The sequence below is a fragment of the Heptranchias perlo genome, chromosome 36 (genome assembly GCF_035084215.1).
Source record: "Heptranchias perlo isolate sHepPer1 chromosome 36, sHepPer1.hap1, whole genome shotgun sequence".
Lineage (NCBI taxonomy): Eukaryota > Metazoa > Chordata > Chondrichthyes > Hexanchiformes > Hexanchidae > Heptranchias > Heptranchias perlo.
The window spans coordinates 20,448,843-20,467,386 of record NC_090360.1 but is presented as its reverse complement, the minus strand read 5'-3'; the positions used below and the strand labels follow the sequence as shown (position 1 = coordinate 20,467,386).

The 18,544-nt window shown below is 38.8% G+C and overlaps 1 protein-coding gene across 4 annotated transcripts in view; it reads right to left on the bottom strand.

The window, feature by feature from the left end:
• LOC137304187 (carbohydrate sulfotransferase 3-like) overlaps positions 1-18,544 on the bottom strand; it is a 139,534-nt gene that overhangs the window by 46,987 nt on the left and 74,003 nt on the right. For 3 of the 4 annotated variants that reach the window (XM_067972711.1, XM_067972710.1, XM_067972712.1), the window contains one exon: positions 13,402-13,667. The exons of the other annotated variant lie outside the window; for it this stretch is intronic. In XM_067972711.1, coding sequence (XP_067828812.1) covers positions 13,402-13,487 — 86 coding nt within the window. In that variant the 5' untranslated portion in view covers positions 13,488-13,667. The remainder of the gene's footprint in view (positions 1-13,401; positions 13,668-18,544) is intronic. 4 annotated transcript variants of the gene reach the window in all.

Genomic DNA, 18,544 nt, shown 5'->3' with positions numbered 1-18,544 from the left:
GATTGATAAACTTAATAGAATCTAGCGATGGGTCGATACTATAAATAGAAACTGTCGATGGATCGATACAATAAATAGAATCAATCGATGGATCTATACTACAAATAGAATCTATCGAAGGATCGATACTACAAATCGAATCTATCGATGGATCGATACTACAAATAAAATCTATGGGTGGATCGATACTATAAATAGAATTTATCAATGGATCGATACTATAAATAGAATCTATGGATGGATCGATACGATAAATAGAATCTATCAATGGATTGACAAGATAAATAGAATCTGTCGATGGATCGATACAATAAATAGAATCTGTGCAGGATCGATACTATAAATAGGATCCATGGATGGATCGATACTATAAATAGAATCTATGGATGGATCGATACTGTAATTAGAATCTGAGGGTGGATCGACACTATAAATAGAATCAATGGATAGTTCGATACTATAAATAGAATCAATGGATGGAGCGATATTATAAATAGAATCTATCAATGGATCAATAATATAAATAGAATCTATCGATGGATCGACACGAGAAATAGAATCTATCGATGGATCAATACGAGAAATAGAATCTGTCAATGGATCGATACGATAAATAGAATCTATCGATGGATCGATACAAAAAATAGAATCTATCAATGGATCAATACAAAAAATAGAATCTATCGATGGATCGATACGAGAAATGGAGTCGATTGATGGATCGATACTATAAATAGGATCCATGGATGGATTGATACTATAAATAGAATCTATCAATGGATTGATACTATCAATAGAATCTATCAATGGATCGATACTATAAATCGAATTTATCAATGGATTGAAATGATAAATAGAATCTGTGGATGGATCGATGATATAAACAGAATCTATCGGTCGAATGACACCATAAATAGAATCTATGGGTGGAGCGATATTAAAAATAGAATCTATCAATGGATCGATACTGTAAATAGAATCTATCAATGGATCGATACCATAAATAGAATCTATCAATGGATCGATACTATAAATAGAATCTATCGATGGCTCGATACTATTAATAGAATCTATCAATGGATCGATACTTTAAATACAATCTATCAATGGATCGATACTATAAATAGAATCCATGGATGGATCGATACTGTAAATAGAAACTATCAATGGATCGATACAATAAATAGAATCTATCAATGGATCGATACTATAAATAGAATCTATCAATGGATTGACACTATAAATAGAATCTATCAATGGATCAATATTTTAATAGAATCTATCGATGGATCGATACGAGAAATAGAATCTATCGATGGATCGATACTCTTAATAGAATCTATGGAGGATCGATACTATAAATAGGATCCATGGATGGATCGATACTATAAATAGAATCTATGGATGGATCGATACTCTCAATAGAATCTATCAATGGATCGATATTATAAATAGAATGTATGGATGGAGCGATACTATAAATAGAATCTGTCGATGGATCGATACTATAAATAGAATCTAACGATGGATCGATACTACAAGTAGATTCTATAGGTCGATTGATAAAATTAATAGAATCTAGCGATGGGTCGATACTATAAATAGAAACTGTCGATGGATCGATACGATAAATAGAATCAATCAATGGATCGATACTATAAATAGAATCTATCGATGGATCGATACAAAAAATAGAATCTATCAATGGATCAATACAAAAAATAGAATCTATCGATGGATCGATACGAGAAATGGAGTCTATTGATGGATCGATACTATAAATAGAATCTATGGAGGAGCGATACTATAAATAGGATCCATGGATGGATCGATACTATAAACAGAATCTATCAATGGATTGATACTATAAATAGAATCTATCAATGGATCTATACTATAAATCAAATTTATCAATGGATTGAAATGATAAATAGAATCTGTGGATGGATCGATAATATAAACAGAATCTATCGGTCGAATTATACCATAAATAGAATCAATGGGTGGATCGATACAGTAAATAGAATCTATGGATGGAGTGATATTAAAAATAGAATCTATTGATGGATCGATACTATCAATGGAATCCATGGGTAGATCGATACTATAAATAGAATCTATCGATGGATCGATACTATAAATAAAATCTACCAATGGATTGATACTATAAATAGAATCCATGGATGGAGCGGTACTATTAATAGAATCTATCGATGGATCGATACTCTTAATAGAATCTACGGATGGATCGATACTATAAATAGAATCTATCGAGGGATCGACACTATAAATAGACTCTATCGATGGATTGATGCTACAAATAGAATCTATCGATGGATCGATACTACAAATCAAATCTCTCGATGGATCGATACTCTAAATAGAATCTCTCGATGGATCAATACTATGAATAGAATCTATCGATGGATCAAAACTATAAATAGAATCTATGGATGGATCGATACTCTCAATAGAATCTATCAATGGATCGATATTATAAATAGAATGTATGGATGGAGCGATACTATAAATAGAATCTGTCGATGGATCGATACTATAAATAGAATCTATCGATGGATCGATACTATAAACAGAATCTAACGATGGATCGATACTAAAAGTAGATTCTATAGGTCGATTGATAAAATTAATAGAATCTAGCGATGGGTCGATACTATAAATAGAAACTGTCGATGGATCGATACGATAAATAGAATCAATCGATGGATCGATACTATAAATAGAATCTATCGATGGCTCGATACTATTAATCGAATCTATCAATGGATCGATACTTTAAATAGAATCTATCAATGGATCGATACTATAAATCGAATCTATGGATGGATCGATACTGTAAATAGAATCTATCAATGGATCGATACTATAAATAGAATCTATTAATGGATCGATACTATAAATAGAATCTATCGATGGCTCGATACTATTAATAGAATCTATCAATGGATCGATACTTTAAATAGAATCTATCAATGGATCGATACTATAAATAGAATCCATGGATGGATCGATACTGTAAATAGAAACTATCAATGGATCGATACTATAAATAGAATCTATCAATGGATTGACACTATAAATAGAATCTATCAATGGATCAATATTTCAATAGAATCTAACGATGGATCGATACTACAAATAGATTCTATAGGTCGATTGATAAAATTAATAGAATCTAGCGATGAGTCGATACTATAAATAGAAACTGTCGATGGATCGATACTACAAATAGAATCTATCGAAGGATCAATACTGCAAATAGAATTTATCGATGGATCGATACTACAAATAGAATCTATGTGTGGATCGATACTCTAAATAGAATCTCACAATGGATCAATACTATGAAGAGAATCTATCGATGGATCGAAACTATAAATAGAATCTGTCGATGGATCGATACTATAAATAGAATCTGTCGATGGATCGATACGATAAATAGAATCAATCGATGGATCGATACTACAAATAGAATCTATCGATGGATCGATAATACAAATCGAATCTCTCGATGGATCGATACTATAAATAGAATCTCACAATGGATCAATACTATGAAGAGAATCTATCGATGGATCGAAACTATAAATAGAATCAATGGATGCATCGATACTATAAATAGAATCCATGGATGGATCGATACTGTAAATAGAATCTGTCGATGGATCGATACGATAAATAGAATCAATCGATGGATCGATACTATAAATAGAATCCATGGATGGATCGATACTATAAATCGAATCTATGGATGGATCGATACTGTAAATAGAATCTATCAATGGATCGATACTATAAATAGAATCTATCAATGGATCGATGCTATAAATAGAATTTATCGATGGCTCGATACTATTAATAGAATCTATCAATGGATCGATACAATAAATAGAATCTATCAATGGATTGATACTATAAATAGAATCTATCAATGGATTGACACTATAAATAGAATCTATCAATGGATCAATATTTTAATAGAATCTATCGATGGATCGATACGAGAAATAGAATCGATCGATGGATCGATACTCTCAATAGAATCTATGGAGGATCGATACTATAAATAGGATCCATGGATGGATCGATACTATAAATAGAATCTATGGATGGATCGATACTCTCAATAGAATCTAACCATGGATCGATACTACAAATAGATTCTATAGGTCGATTAATAAAATTAATAGAATCTAGCGATGGGTCGATACTATAAATAGAAACTGTCGATGGATCGATACGATAAATAGAATCAATCGATGGATCGATACTATAAATAGAATCTATCGATGGCTCGATACTATTAATAGAATCTATCAATGGATCAATACTTTAAATAGAATCTATCAATGGATCGATACTATAAATAGAATCTATTAATGGATCGATACTATAAATAGAATCTATCGATGGCTCGATACTATTAATAGAATCTATCAATGGATCGATACTTTAAATAGAATCTATCAATGGATCGATACTATAAATAGAATCCATGGATGGATCGATACTGTAAATAGAAACTATCAATGGATCGATACTATAAATAGAATCTATCAATGGATTGACACTATAAATAGAATCTATCAATGGATCAATATTTCAATAGAATCTAACGATGGATCGATACTACAAATAGATTCTATAGGTCGATTGATAAAATTAATAGAATCTAGCGATGAGTCGATACTATAAATAGAAACTGTCGATGGATCGATACTACAAATAGAATCTATCGAAGGATCAATACTGCAAATAGAATTTATCGATGGATCGATACTACAAATAGAATCTATGTGTGGATCGATACTCTAAATAGAATCTCACAATGGATCAATACTATGAAGAGAATCTATCGATGGATCGAAACTATAAATAGAATCTGTCGATGGATCGATACTATAAATAGAATCTGTCGATGGATCGATACGATAAATAGAATCAATCGATGGATCGATACTACAAATAGAATCTATCGATGGATCGATAATACAAATCGAATCTCTCGATGGATCGATACTATAAATAGAATCTCACAATGGATCAATACTATGAAGAGAATCTATCGATGGATCGAAACTATAAATAGAATCAATGGATGCATCGATACTATAAATAGAATCCATGGATGGATCGATACTGTAAATAGAATCTGTCGATGGATCGATACGATAAATAGAATCAATCGATGGATCGATACTATAAATAGAATCCATGGATGGATCGATACTATAAATCGAATCTATGGATGGATCGATACTGTAAATAGAATCTATCAATGGATCGATACTATAAATAGAATCTATCAATGGATCGATGCTATAAATAGAATTTATCGATGGCTCGATACTATTAATAGAATCTATCAATGGATCGATACAATAAATAGAATCTATCAATGGATTGATACTATAAATAGAATCTATCAATGGATTGACACTATAAATAGAATCTATCAATGGATCAATATTTTAATAGAATCTATCGATGGATCGATACGAGAAATAGAATCGATCGATGGATCGATACTCTCAATAGAATCTATGGAGGATCGATACTATAAATAGGATCCATGGATGGATCGATACTATAAATAGAATCTATGGATGGATCGATACTCTCAATAGAATCTAACCATGGATCGATACTACAAATAGATTCTATAGGTCGATTAATAAAATTAATAGAATCTAGCGATGGGTCGATACTATAAATAGAAACTGTCGATGGATCGATACGATAAATAGAATCAATCGATGGATCGATACTATAAATAGAATCTATCGATGGCTCGATACTATTAATAGAATCTATCAATGGATCAATACTTTAAATAGAATCTATCAATGGATCGATACTGTAAATCGAATCTATGGATGGATCGATACTGTAAATAGAATCTATCAATGGATCGATACTACAAATAGAATCTATCAATGGATCGATACTATAAATAGAATCTATCAATGGATCGATACTATAAATAGAATCTATCAATGGATTGACACTATAAATAGAATATATCAATGGATCAATATTTTAATAGAATCTATCGATGGATCGATACGAGAAATAGAATCTAACGATGGATCGATACGACAAATAGATTCTATAGGTCGATTGATAAACTTAATAGAATCTAGCGATGGGTCGATACTATAAATAGAAACTGTCGATGGATCGATACAATAAATAGAATCAATCGATGGATCTATACTACAAATAGAATCTATCGAAGGATCGATACTACAAATCGAATCTATCGATGGATCGATACTACAAATAAAATCTATGGGTGGATCGATACTATAAATAGAATTTATCAATGGATCGATACTATAAATAGAATCTATGGATGGATCGATACGATAAATAGAATCTATCAATGGATTGACAAGATAAATAGAATCTGTCGATGGATCGATACAATAAATAGAATCTGTGCAGGATCGATACTATAAATAGGATCCATGGATGGATCGATACTATAAATAGAATCTATGGATGGATCGATACTATAAATAGAATCTATCGATGGATCGATACTACAAATAGATTCTATCGGTCGATTGATAAAATAAATAGAATCTCTCGATGGATTGACACGATAAATAGAATCTGTCGATGGATCGATACTGCAAATAGATTCTATCGGTCGATTGATAAAATAAAGAGATTCTAGCAATGGGTCGATACTATAAATAGAATCTATCGATGGATCGATACTATAAATAGAATCTATCGATGGATCGATACTGCAAATAGAATCTATCGATGGATCGATGCTACAAATCGAATCTCTCGATGGATCAATATGAAGAATAGAATCTATCGATGGATCGAAACTATAAAGAGAATCAATGGATGGAGCGATATTATAAATAGAATCTATCAATGGATCAATACTATAAATAGAATCTTTCAATGGATCGATACTATAAATAGAATCTATGGATGCATCGATACTATCAATAGAATCTATGGATGGATCAATACTATAAACAGAATCTATCGATGGATCGATACTACAAATAGAATCTATGGATGGAGCGATACTATAAATAGAATCTATCGATGGATCGATACGAGAAATAGAATCTCTGGAGGACCGATACTATAAATAGGATCCATGGATGGATCGATACTATAAATAGAATCTATCGATGGATTGATACTATAAATAGAATCTATCAATGGATCGATACTATAAATAGAATTTATCAATGGATTGAAATGATAAATAGAATCTGTGGATGGATCGATAAAATAAACAGAATCTATCGGTCGAATGACACCATAAATAGAATCTATGGGTGGATCGGTGCTATAAATAGAATCTATCGATGGATCGATACTATAAATAGAATCTATGGATGGAGCGGTACTATAAATAGAATCTACGGATGGATCGGTGCTATAAATAGAATCTATCGATGGATCGATACTATAAATAGAATCTATGGATGGAGCGGTACTATAAATAGAATCTACGGATGGATCGGTGCTATAAATAGAATCTATCGATGGATCGATACTATAAATAGAATCTACGGATGGATCGGTGCTATAAATAGAATCTATGGATGGATCGGTGCTGTAAATAAAATCTATCGATGGATCGATACTGTAAATAGAATCTATGGATGGAGCGATACTATTAATAGATTCTATCGATGGATCGATACTATAAATAGAATCTATCGTTGCATCGAGACTATAAATAGAATCTATCGATGGATCGATACTATAAATAGGATCTATGGATGGATCGGTGCTATAAATAGAATCTATTGGTGCATCGAGACTATAAATAGAATCTATGGATGGATCGATACTGTAAATAGAATCGGATCGATACCATAAATAGAATCTATGGATGGAGCGATACTATTAATAGATTCTATCGATGGATCGATACTATAAATAGAATCTATCGTTGCATCGAGACTATAAATAGAATCTATCGATGGATCGATACTATAAATAGGATCTATGGATGGATCGGTGCTATAAATAGAATCTATCGGTGCATCGAGACTATAAATAGAATCTATGGATGGATCGATACTGTAAATAGAATCGGATCGATACCATAAATAGAATCTATGGATGGAGCGATACTATAAATAGAATCTATCAATGGATCGATACTGTAAATAGAATTTCTCGATTGATCAATACTATAAATAGAATCCATCGGTCGATTGATACTATAAATAGAATCCATCAATGGATCGATACTATAAATAGAATCTATCGATGAATCGATACGATAAATAGAATCTATCGATGGATCGATACTATAAAAAGAATCTATCGATGGATCGATACTATAATTAGAATCTATCGATGGATCGATACTATAAAAAGAATCTATGGATGGACCGAGACTATAAATAGAATCTATCGGTCGATTGATACGATAAATAGAATCTATGGATGGATCGATACAGTAAATAGAATCTATCGATGCATCGATACGATAAATCGAATCTCTCGATGGATCGATACAGTAAATAGAATCTATCGATGCATCGATACTACAAATCGAATCTCTCGATGGATCAATACTATGAATAGAATCTATCGATGGATCGAAACTATAAATAGAATCTATCGATTGATCGATGCGATAAATGGAATCGATCAATGGATCGATACTATAAATAGAATCAATCGGTGGATCGATACTATAAGTAGTATCTATCGATGGATCGATACTGCAAATCGAATCTCTCGATGGATCGATACTACAAATCGAATCTCTCGGTGGATCGATACTATGAATAGAATCTATCGATTGATCGATATGTTAAATAGAATCTGTCGATGGATCGATACTGTAAATAGATTCTATTGAAGGATCGATACTATAAATAGAATCTATCAATGGATTGATACTTTCAATAGAATCTATCCGTCAATTGATAAAATGAATAGAATCTATCGAAGGATCGATACTATAAATAGAATCTCTCGATGGATCAATACATCTAACAGAATCTATCGATGGATCGATACTATACATTGAACCTATCGATGGATCAATACTATAAATAGACTATGTCGATGGATTGATACCAAAAATAGAATCTATGGATGGATCGATACTATAAATAGAATCTATGGATGGATCGATACTATAAATAAAATCTGTCGATGGATCAATACTATAAATAGAATCTATCGATACTATAAATAGAATCTGTCGATGGATCGATACTATAAATAGAATCTGTCGATGGATCGATACTATAAATAGAATCTGTCGATGGATCGATACTATAAATAGAATCTGTCGATGGATCGATACTATAAATAGAATCTGTCGATGGATCGATACTATAAATAGAATCTGTCGATACTATAAATAGAATCTGTCGATGGATCGATACTATAAATAGAATCTATCGATACTATAAATAGAATCTGTCGATGGATCGATAATATAAATAGAATCTGTCGATGGATCGATACTATAAATAGAATCTCCCGACTCTGTTTTCTGTTCGTTAGCCAATCCTCTATCCATGCCAGTATATTACCCCCAACACGATGTGCAGTAACCTTTTATTTGGCACCTTATCGAAAGCCTTTTGGAAACCCAAATATACTGCATCCACTGGCTCCCCTTTTTCCAACCTGCCCGTTACTTCCTCAAAGAATTCCAATAAATTTGTCAGACACGATTTCCCCTTTTAAAACCATGTTGACTCTCCTTGATTGTATTATGAGTCTCCAAATGTCCTGCTACTACTTCCTTAATAATGGATTCCATTATTTTCCCAATGACAGATGTTCGGCTAACTGGTCAAACCTGCTTTCTGTCTCACTCTCTTCTTGACTGGGGTTGTTACCTTTGCAGTTTTCCAATCCGCTGGGATCTTTCCAGAATCTAGTGAATTCTGGCAGATTACAACCAATGCATCCACTATCTCTGTAGCCACTTCCTTTCAGACCCTTGGATGCAAGCCATCAGGTCCAGGGGACTTGTTAGCCTTTAGACCCATTAGTTTGCCTCGTACTTTATCTCTAGTGATAGTGATTGTTTTTAGTCGACTCGGCCTGTATTCACTCGAGTTTTGAAGAATGAGAGGGGATCTCATTGAAACATATAAAATTCTGACAGGGCTAAACAGACTGGATGCAGGGAGGATGTTTCCCCTGGCTGGCGGGTCCAGAACGAGGGGTTACAGTCTCAGGATACAGGGTAGGACATTTAGGACTGAGATGAGGAGAAATTTCTTCACTCAGAGGGCGGTGAACCTGTGGAATTCTCTACCACAGAAGGCTGCGGAGGCCAAGCCACTGAATATATTTAAGAAGGAGCTAGATAGATTTCTAGACACAAAAGGCATCAAGGGGTATGGGGAGAGAGCGGGAATATGGTATTGAGATAGAGGATCAGCCATGATCATACTGAATGGCGGAGCAGGCTCGAAGGGCCGAATGGCCTACTCCTGCTCCTATTTTCTATGTTTCTTTGTTTCCATGTAGTTCTTCCTTCCCCTTTGCCCCTTGATTATCTCCTATTATACATATGTTATTAGTGTCTTCTACTATGAAGACAGGTTCTTTTCCCCGCAGTAAAAGTGACGGAATGTTCGTGCCAATTTTCCGGGTTCAAGTTAACGGCGGAAAGTACGCCGCCCACAATCTTCCATCCATTGGACGAATGAAACAAATGCAGGGCAACGTAGCCCATAATTTGCCAAGAGCCACAGCCAATAAGCAAGGCCACTCACTGGCTGCCCGAACTCAGACAACTGGCTCCATTGAGGGGGATTGCAGCTTAAGTTGCTCCAAGCCCATGCCCCATTGCACCGTCAGTCTAACTTTTTGTCCCCATGTCTCATAAAACCTATATTCTGGGTTTGAGTGGCCAGGTTGAGGGGGCTCTGTCAAACTCTTGTTGGTTTATTAGGTTGGTCACTTTACATGCATGTGGGTTACAGGACAGCTCAAACCAGAATCATTTTCATCAGCATTCTCACAGTCGGTGAAGAAGGGGTAGGATTTCATGTTGGTGTCTACCAGCAACAATAAACATAAGCTGCTTTACGGGGTTCCCCTGAGCTTTACAACATTCTGCAATCTTGTAAAAAGTCCCATTCTGCCATACACCTTCCTCCTGTTCCTTTCTGATGCCACTGTTGTCTGTGGCATCTGAACTGCCTCGAGAGTCACTGATATCAGCGAGATCCCTTGGTAGTTTTCCGTTTCGCTGGACTTCCCGTTCATGTGGATAGTGACCACAACCATGCTCTTGAAAGCTTAGTACTTGTGCCTCAAAATGAATCTTATTCACCAGCCTCAGGTCAGGTCCATGGTAGGTCAGGGGATCCTTGCCGTTCTCCAAGACCATTGACGCTCCAACCTCCCCACCCTCCCCCCTCAGTTGCAGCAGCTTTTAGGAATCTGGCATGAATACTGTCCATTCTGGCCCCACACTTTTGGCCTGGTGGCACAGTGCAGAGGTCACTAATTCCCATCAAGCTGGTCCGTTCAGGCCTTTCACTTGTGCAGCACGCTCCACCAGCTTGTCCAAACTTCATGCACATGACTTGCATGGACTAAAAGAAAGACTTGCATTTCTATAGCACCTTTCATGACCTCAGGACATCGCAAAGTGCTTTACAGCCAATGAAGTATAGTCACTGTTGTAATGTAGGAGATGCAGCAGCCAAATTGCAGCCAGCAAGGTCCCACAAACAGCATGAGATAATGACCAGGTAATCTGTTTTAGGTGTTGGTTGAGGCATAGATGTTGGCCAGGATACTTGGGGAGAACTCTTCTTCGAATAACGCCATGAAATCTTTTGCGTCCACCGGAGAGGACTGACGGAGCCTTGGTTTAACGTCTCATCCGAAAGACGGCACCTCCAACAGTGCAGCACTCCCTCAGTACTGCACTGAACTGTCAGCCTTGATTATGTGCTCAAGTCTCTGGAGTGGGACTTGATGCCACAACCTTCTGGCTCAGAGGTGAGAGTTTTACCCACTGATCCAGGGCTGACACCTTGAAGGTCTACCGACATCAACTCGGTACGATGTCCTCTCCAGACTCTAATGAATCTGTTGGAACGTACTGGACTTGTCGGTCGTTGACACTGGGACAGAGGAACCCCCTTGAGAATAGTAAAACGACCCTCTACACTGAATGCACCATTCGCTTACAATTAAAAGCAAAAAGGAAATGAAAAAAAGTGTTATGCGGGTCCAGTGTTTTTTCCTTTATTCTTTTGTTTGTGAGTTTTGTGCTGATCAAGTCGATGGATTATGGTACTGAGGAATGGAACATTATGCAGCTGAGGCTCCCAGTGCATTTTTAAAATTTGTTCTCAGAATATGGGCGATGCTAGCCCTAGCTGCCCTGAGAAGGTGGTGGTGAACCTTCTTATCAGCAACTTTGGGGCTTGTTAGGCCACTTCGGAGGGCGTTATGAGACAACCACACAGTGCAGGACTGCTGCCAGCATCAAGCACTCCCAAGTCACATAATGCTGCCTCTATTCTGCCCCAACAACGTGCCTCAGGCCTCATCTCAGGAGTGTCCCCCACTGCACCACTGTAACATTCCCATTCCCCACAACAGGCCTCTTGACATTTGAAGATTGCAGTCAGCAGCATTCGTTCCACCCGGAAATGTAAGTGACTAAAAGTTTTGTTGCAGGAGGAGACACAGATGTTTGAGGCTCACAAACTGCTGTTGGGTCTCTGTTTAAAAGTGAAAGCATAGAGCCAACCGCCTCACCGTTAGCAACAGGAATCTTGGACCTGCGGCCTGTGGACGGTCTTTGTTAAGAGCAGCACGAGATAAAAGAGAAAGGGGAGAGTCGCGTGCAGAGATGTCATTTCTCTTCAGTCCCAATCCCATTTCTGTGCCACCCCACTCCGTGGTCTGCCCTTTTCTGTACCACGCCCCCTTCTGTACCACGACCCCTTGTGTGCCACGCCCCTTCTCTGCCACGCTCCCTTCTCTGCCACGCTCCCTTCTCTGCCACGCTCCCTTCTCTGCCACGCTCCCTTCTCTGCCACACCCCCTTCAGCAAATATAAAAGACGCTTAAGGGAGATTGCCAGTTTTGTTCTAACTGATGTAACATCACAGACATCCAGGAACTGGACTGTCTCAACCCATTTCACATGGGACCTTTATAGCAAGAGCAAAATGTCCTTCCATCAGTCTGGGCTGGATATGAACTCAGGTCCAGAGGTAAAAAGGGTTCTGTTTACCAGAGTGAGACAACCACCAGGTCTCTCCCAAATCCAGTTTTTTCATTGGAGTTGGCACCTGACCAAGATTGTACAGGAACAGCAGACAACCAAACGGACCTTATTTTGGGAGACGTGGAATACAAAGGGAGTGGAGAAAGCCTTACCTTGAAATTATATTGTTTTCTTTCTCAATGATCACAAGAGCAGCAACAAAAAATAAAATAATTGCATATTTGCTCCTCATTCTCATCGCTACTGGCTGGGAGGCTGCAATCCTGGAGCACGGGGAGTCCCTATGTACTGAAGTGAAGGTCTCAGTGATCCGTCAGTGATTCTGCAATGCCTGCTTCAGTGCCAAGGCAATGCCAGTCTACCAGTGAAGGTATCTGTCGCGTCAGCATTCACCTCTCCCCAGTGACGCCAAATTGTGCTGCAAAGACAACGCAGAGAAGCAGTTTTAACAATTGGCTCACACTGCCAGACACTCAAAACCCGGCCCCAGCACCACCCCCAGTCGTTGGGTTGCCAACTCTGGTTGAATGTATTCCTGGAGGTTTCATCACATGACCTCCTGCCTCCTACTGCCCCGTCCCCTCGCTCCCGCCATCAGTCGCCAGACATGTCCATCCTTGTGGCCCACCACCTTCCCACGCCAATTGGGAAGCGAAAGGACTCTTCATTACCCAATTGGATGATTCTAGACTGTTAGTCAAACAGCCTTTTTTCCCATCTCCAATATTTTTATAACTAATAAACTGACCTGTTCAGAGAAAATAAGAAAAAACACAATTTCTTTTTAAAGCCCTATGATTTTTCTCCCAGGTTTGCTCGCAGCAGTGTCCTGGAGATTAATCTTCAATTCCTGGAGACTCCAGGCCAATCCTGAAGGGTTGGCAACCCTATCCAGTCACGAGTTAAGGACAGAGACATTTGCAAGCGCTCTCTCTCATATTTGAAAATAAAATTACACAGCAGAAGTTGCCAAAACCGAGCAGGATCAATGTCAACTCTGGTTAACTGGTAGAATTCACCAAGAGGTTTATGCCAGCCTTTTTGACCCCAAACGCTTACCGTAGTGCAGTCTCTCATCTGTTCTCCACAGAAATAGACTCTCCCCAACACACCCTACTCTCTCAGACAGACATAAGGGAAGCCTTAATGAAAAGCACTCTTTCTCTCTAAAGTGCCATCTTATCACACCTCAAGAAAGCTTTCAGAAAGTGGCGATTGCAAGTTGATGGCTTCGGATAAGTCATAATGATCGCAGGGGAACATTGCTTCTCAGCGCTTGTCATTCTTGGCAAGGTTGTAAATGTCTTTATAAAGAACGTATTTGTGCTATTGCTTCAAAGAGTATAAGAAGAAATCATCTCCCAGTGATACACTTCCAATCTAGGGGCCTCCCCATGCCCAAAGTTGGCAGAGTACTAAGACATTGGTCAGTTCCCTGGCACTTGCTGCTCACTGCATCGAATGCAATGAAGGCACCTTGTTTTCACTTCAAACAAAGGTTTCATAGTTGTTCCTCATCAATTTTCAGACAGATTTTCCAACCCATGAAATTGCCTGAAACCTTTTCAAGTTCTTGCAAGGCTCATTAGGGTTGCCAACTCTGATTGGACGTATTCCTGGAGGTTTCATTACATGACCCCCCCCACCTCCAACCAAAAAGCCTTTTCTCCCCCACCTCCAATATTTTTCTAACTAATAAATGAAAGTGCTCGAAGAATTTTTTTTTGAAATCAAAATTTTTTTTTAATGCTCCGATGGCGTTTCTCCTGGGTTTGTTCGCAGCAGTGTTCAGGAGACTAATTTTTTTACCTCCTGGAGGCTCCAGGACAATCCTGGAGGGTTTGGCAACCCTAAGGTTCGTGAAATCTGGTTTTCCATCTCTGTCACTGCATATCGAGGTAATTTTTTAAACTGTCTGAAATGTTTTTTCCTCAACTCCTCTTAAATATACAAACAAAAGGAGAGAAAATTCAAGCATGCAATAGTTAAACGAAAATGTTTGAGAAACTGCCATCGCATAAACAACTCTATATCTATTAATATAATGAAAGTCATGACTTGGTTTTTAACCCCCGCTTGCCCAGCGAGAATGGTGCGTGGGGGTGGGGGTGTTAACACTTGACAATTCTATCTCCTGGCTCCGACCCAGTGAATCAGGCCATTGACGAGGCTCACGCTAAAGGCAGGCCGGGGCCTACATCATATTCAAAAGTCGCAGCCTGATGACATCATCAGCACCAGGATGCAATATTAACGTCAAGCCGGAGGACTGCCGCCCTGTCTGGAGCCCGGCAGCAGAATCGTGGCGGGAGGAGCTGACTGGTTAGAAGAGGCCAAAGTAAGTTTGAAAATGTACTTTTCTTTTTAAAACTCCTCGAGGGCCAGAGGAGCAGGAGTGCACCCACCCCTCCAAGGCCCCGCAAGGAGTCCTTGGGCGCCCCCAGCCCCAGCCTCATGAGAAATAGGAACATAAGAAATAGGAGCAGGAGTAGGCCATACCGCCGCTTGAGCCTGCTCCCCCCTCAATCACGCTGGAACCCCCCTCCCCCACACTCTGATCGCCTCAGACCCCTCCTCCCACCGACTGCTGGGGACTGTTCCCACGGGTCCCCAGTTTCGGCCTCCTGTTGCCGAATTCCCGTTCCCGCTCGGCGGCCAGGTAGTGAATCTGGTCGCGGGTCAGGCGGGCACTCTGAGAACTCTCCAGCTCCACCACCCGCTTCCGAGCTCACACGCACCATGCCCGTCCCCAGTAAAAATCGAGGCCCATAAGCCTGAACGTAACTCCTGTCCACACAACCTCTCTTGTTGTCACATTTCTGTGTCAACTTTCTTCTATTATAAATTCCTATGTCCACATTTAGAATGGAATCTACCTATGTAAACTTGTCACGCTGAAATTATACCCTCCAGCCAGTAGTAGCGCTGCAATACCTTGGTTTTGCATCTTCCATCTCCTCAGCCTACAGTGCAAACAAATCCCAATGTTGCAACCAAGCTCTCTGCCTTCTAAATCTTGATTTTGCTATTTAACTATAAATAATATCGAATCCAAGTATTACATAAAACAAGGACAGAATGTATGACTTCAAAATGGGGACAGAATTGCGTCTGTGTCCCCTTCTTCACCAGAAGACTGCACTTGGTTTTGATTCCCCATGTGCAATGTCATGGGAGATCCACTGGTTATTTATAAAGCCAAAAAAATGCCCAGTGTGGTCACTATGTTATTTAATATAATGGTAAACAAAAAAAAATAGAAAGACTTGCATTAATATAGCGTCTTTCACAACCTCAGGATGTCTCAAAGCACTTTAAAGCTAATAAAGTACAATTGAAGTGTAATCACTATTGCAATGTAGGAAATGCTGCAGCCAATTTGCGCACAGCAAGGCCCCACAAGCAGCAATGAGATAAATGACCAGATAATCTGTTTTAGGTGTTGGTTGACGGATAAATATTGGCCAAGACTCCAGGAAGAACTTCCCTGCTCTTCTTCAAATAGTGCCATGGGAACTTATACGTGCATCTGAGAGAGCAGACGAGGACTCGGTTTAACATCTCATCTGAAAGACGGCATCTCCGACAATGCAGCACTCCCTCAGTACTGCACTGGAATGTCAGTCTAGATTTTATGTTCAAATCCCTGGAGTGGGACTTGAACCCACAACTTTCTGACTCAGAGCCAGGACTGCTACCAACAGTTTTTGTGCAATACATTTTAATCAATCATCTCAAATTGTTCCCACTACTGGTGACTAATAGGAACCAATAACATAACATAAGGCGAAAAACGCAACTCAGTGTTTGGGAGGACAAAATCTATAACTGTACGCATTGAATTGAAAATCCTCGTCCTCCTCTCCAAATGTCTCCACAACCACCACCACCATCCTACTCCAGTCTTAAATCCCCTCCCGCACCCTTCAGAGCTCGCCTTCTGTCCAGCCACCCTCCCTTTCCCCACCACCGGTGACACAACCTCAGCCCTAATGTAACTCCCTCCAGCTCTCTATTTCTCTCCCTGTCTTTGAAAAACCTTAAAACCCATCTTTTCAAACAAAGTTTCAGTCACCTCATAGGATTTACAGCACAGAGACTGGCCATTCGGCCAAACTGGTCCGTGCCGGCGTTAATGCTCCACACGAGCCTCCTCCTACCTTATTCCATCTAACCCTTACAAGTGGAAACATCTCTACGTCTACCCTATCAAACCCCTTCATAATTTTAAACACCTCTGTCAGGTCACTCCTCAGCCTTCTCTTTTCTAGAGAAAGCAGCCCCAGCCTGTTCAGTCTTTCCTGATAGTTATAACCTCTCAGTTCTGGTACCATCCTTGTAAGTCTTTTTTGCACCTTCTCCAGTGCCTCCATATCTTTTCTATAGTACGGAGAGCAGGACTGTGCACAGTACTCCAAATGTGGTCTAAACAAAGTTTGATATAAGTTTAACATAACTTCTCTGCTTTTCAATTCTATTCCTCTAGATATGAACCACAGTGCTTGGGTTGCATTTTTTATGGCCTTATTAACCTGTGCACTGCTTTTAATGATTTGTGAATCTGTACCCCTAGATCCCTCTGCTCCTCTACCCCATTTAGACTCTTATTCTCTAAGGGAGTATGTGGCCTCTTTATTCCTCCTACCAAAATGTACCTCTTGCAACTCCCCATCCTGGGCTTAGCGATCATTCTTTCTTTCCCCCCTCTGTGAAATGTTGTAAATTCTTGCTGCTCCCGTCGCTGGTTGTTTCTCCACAGTTCAACTGGACACACTGCAGAAACGTCAAGTCCACCATTATATTTTCCTGAAATCTCGAGAGAGAGAAAGAGAGAGAGAGAGACTAACGCTGTTTAATCAACGGCAAGAGAGGTTAGACAGACTGGGACTTTATTCCCTGGAGAGTAGGAGGTTAAGGGGTGATCTTATAGAAGTCTATAAAATAATGAGGGGCATAGATAAGGTCGACAGTCAAAATCTTTTCCCAAAAGTAGGGGAGTCTATAACGAGGGGGCACAGATTTAAGGTGAGAGGGGAGAGATACAAAAGGATCCAGAGGGGCAATTTTTTCACTCAAAGGGTGGTGAGTGTCTGGAACGAGCTGCCAGAGGCAGTAGTAGAGGCGGGTACAATTTTGTCTTTTAAAAAGCATTTGGACAGTTACATGGGGAAGATGGGTATCGAGGGATATGGGCCAAGTGCAGGCAATTGGGACTAGCTTAGTGGTATAAACTGGGCGACATGGACATGTTGGGCCGAAGGGCCTGTTTCCATGTTGTAACTTCTATGATTCTAT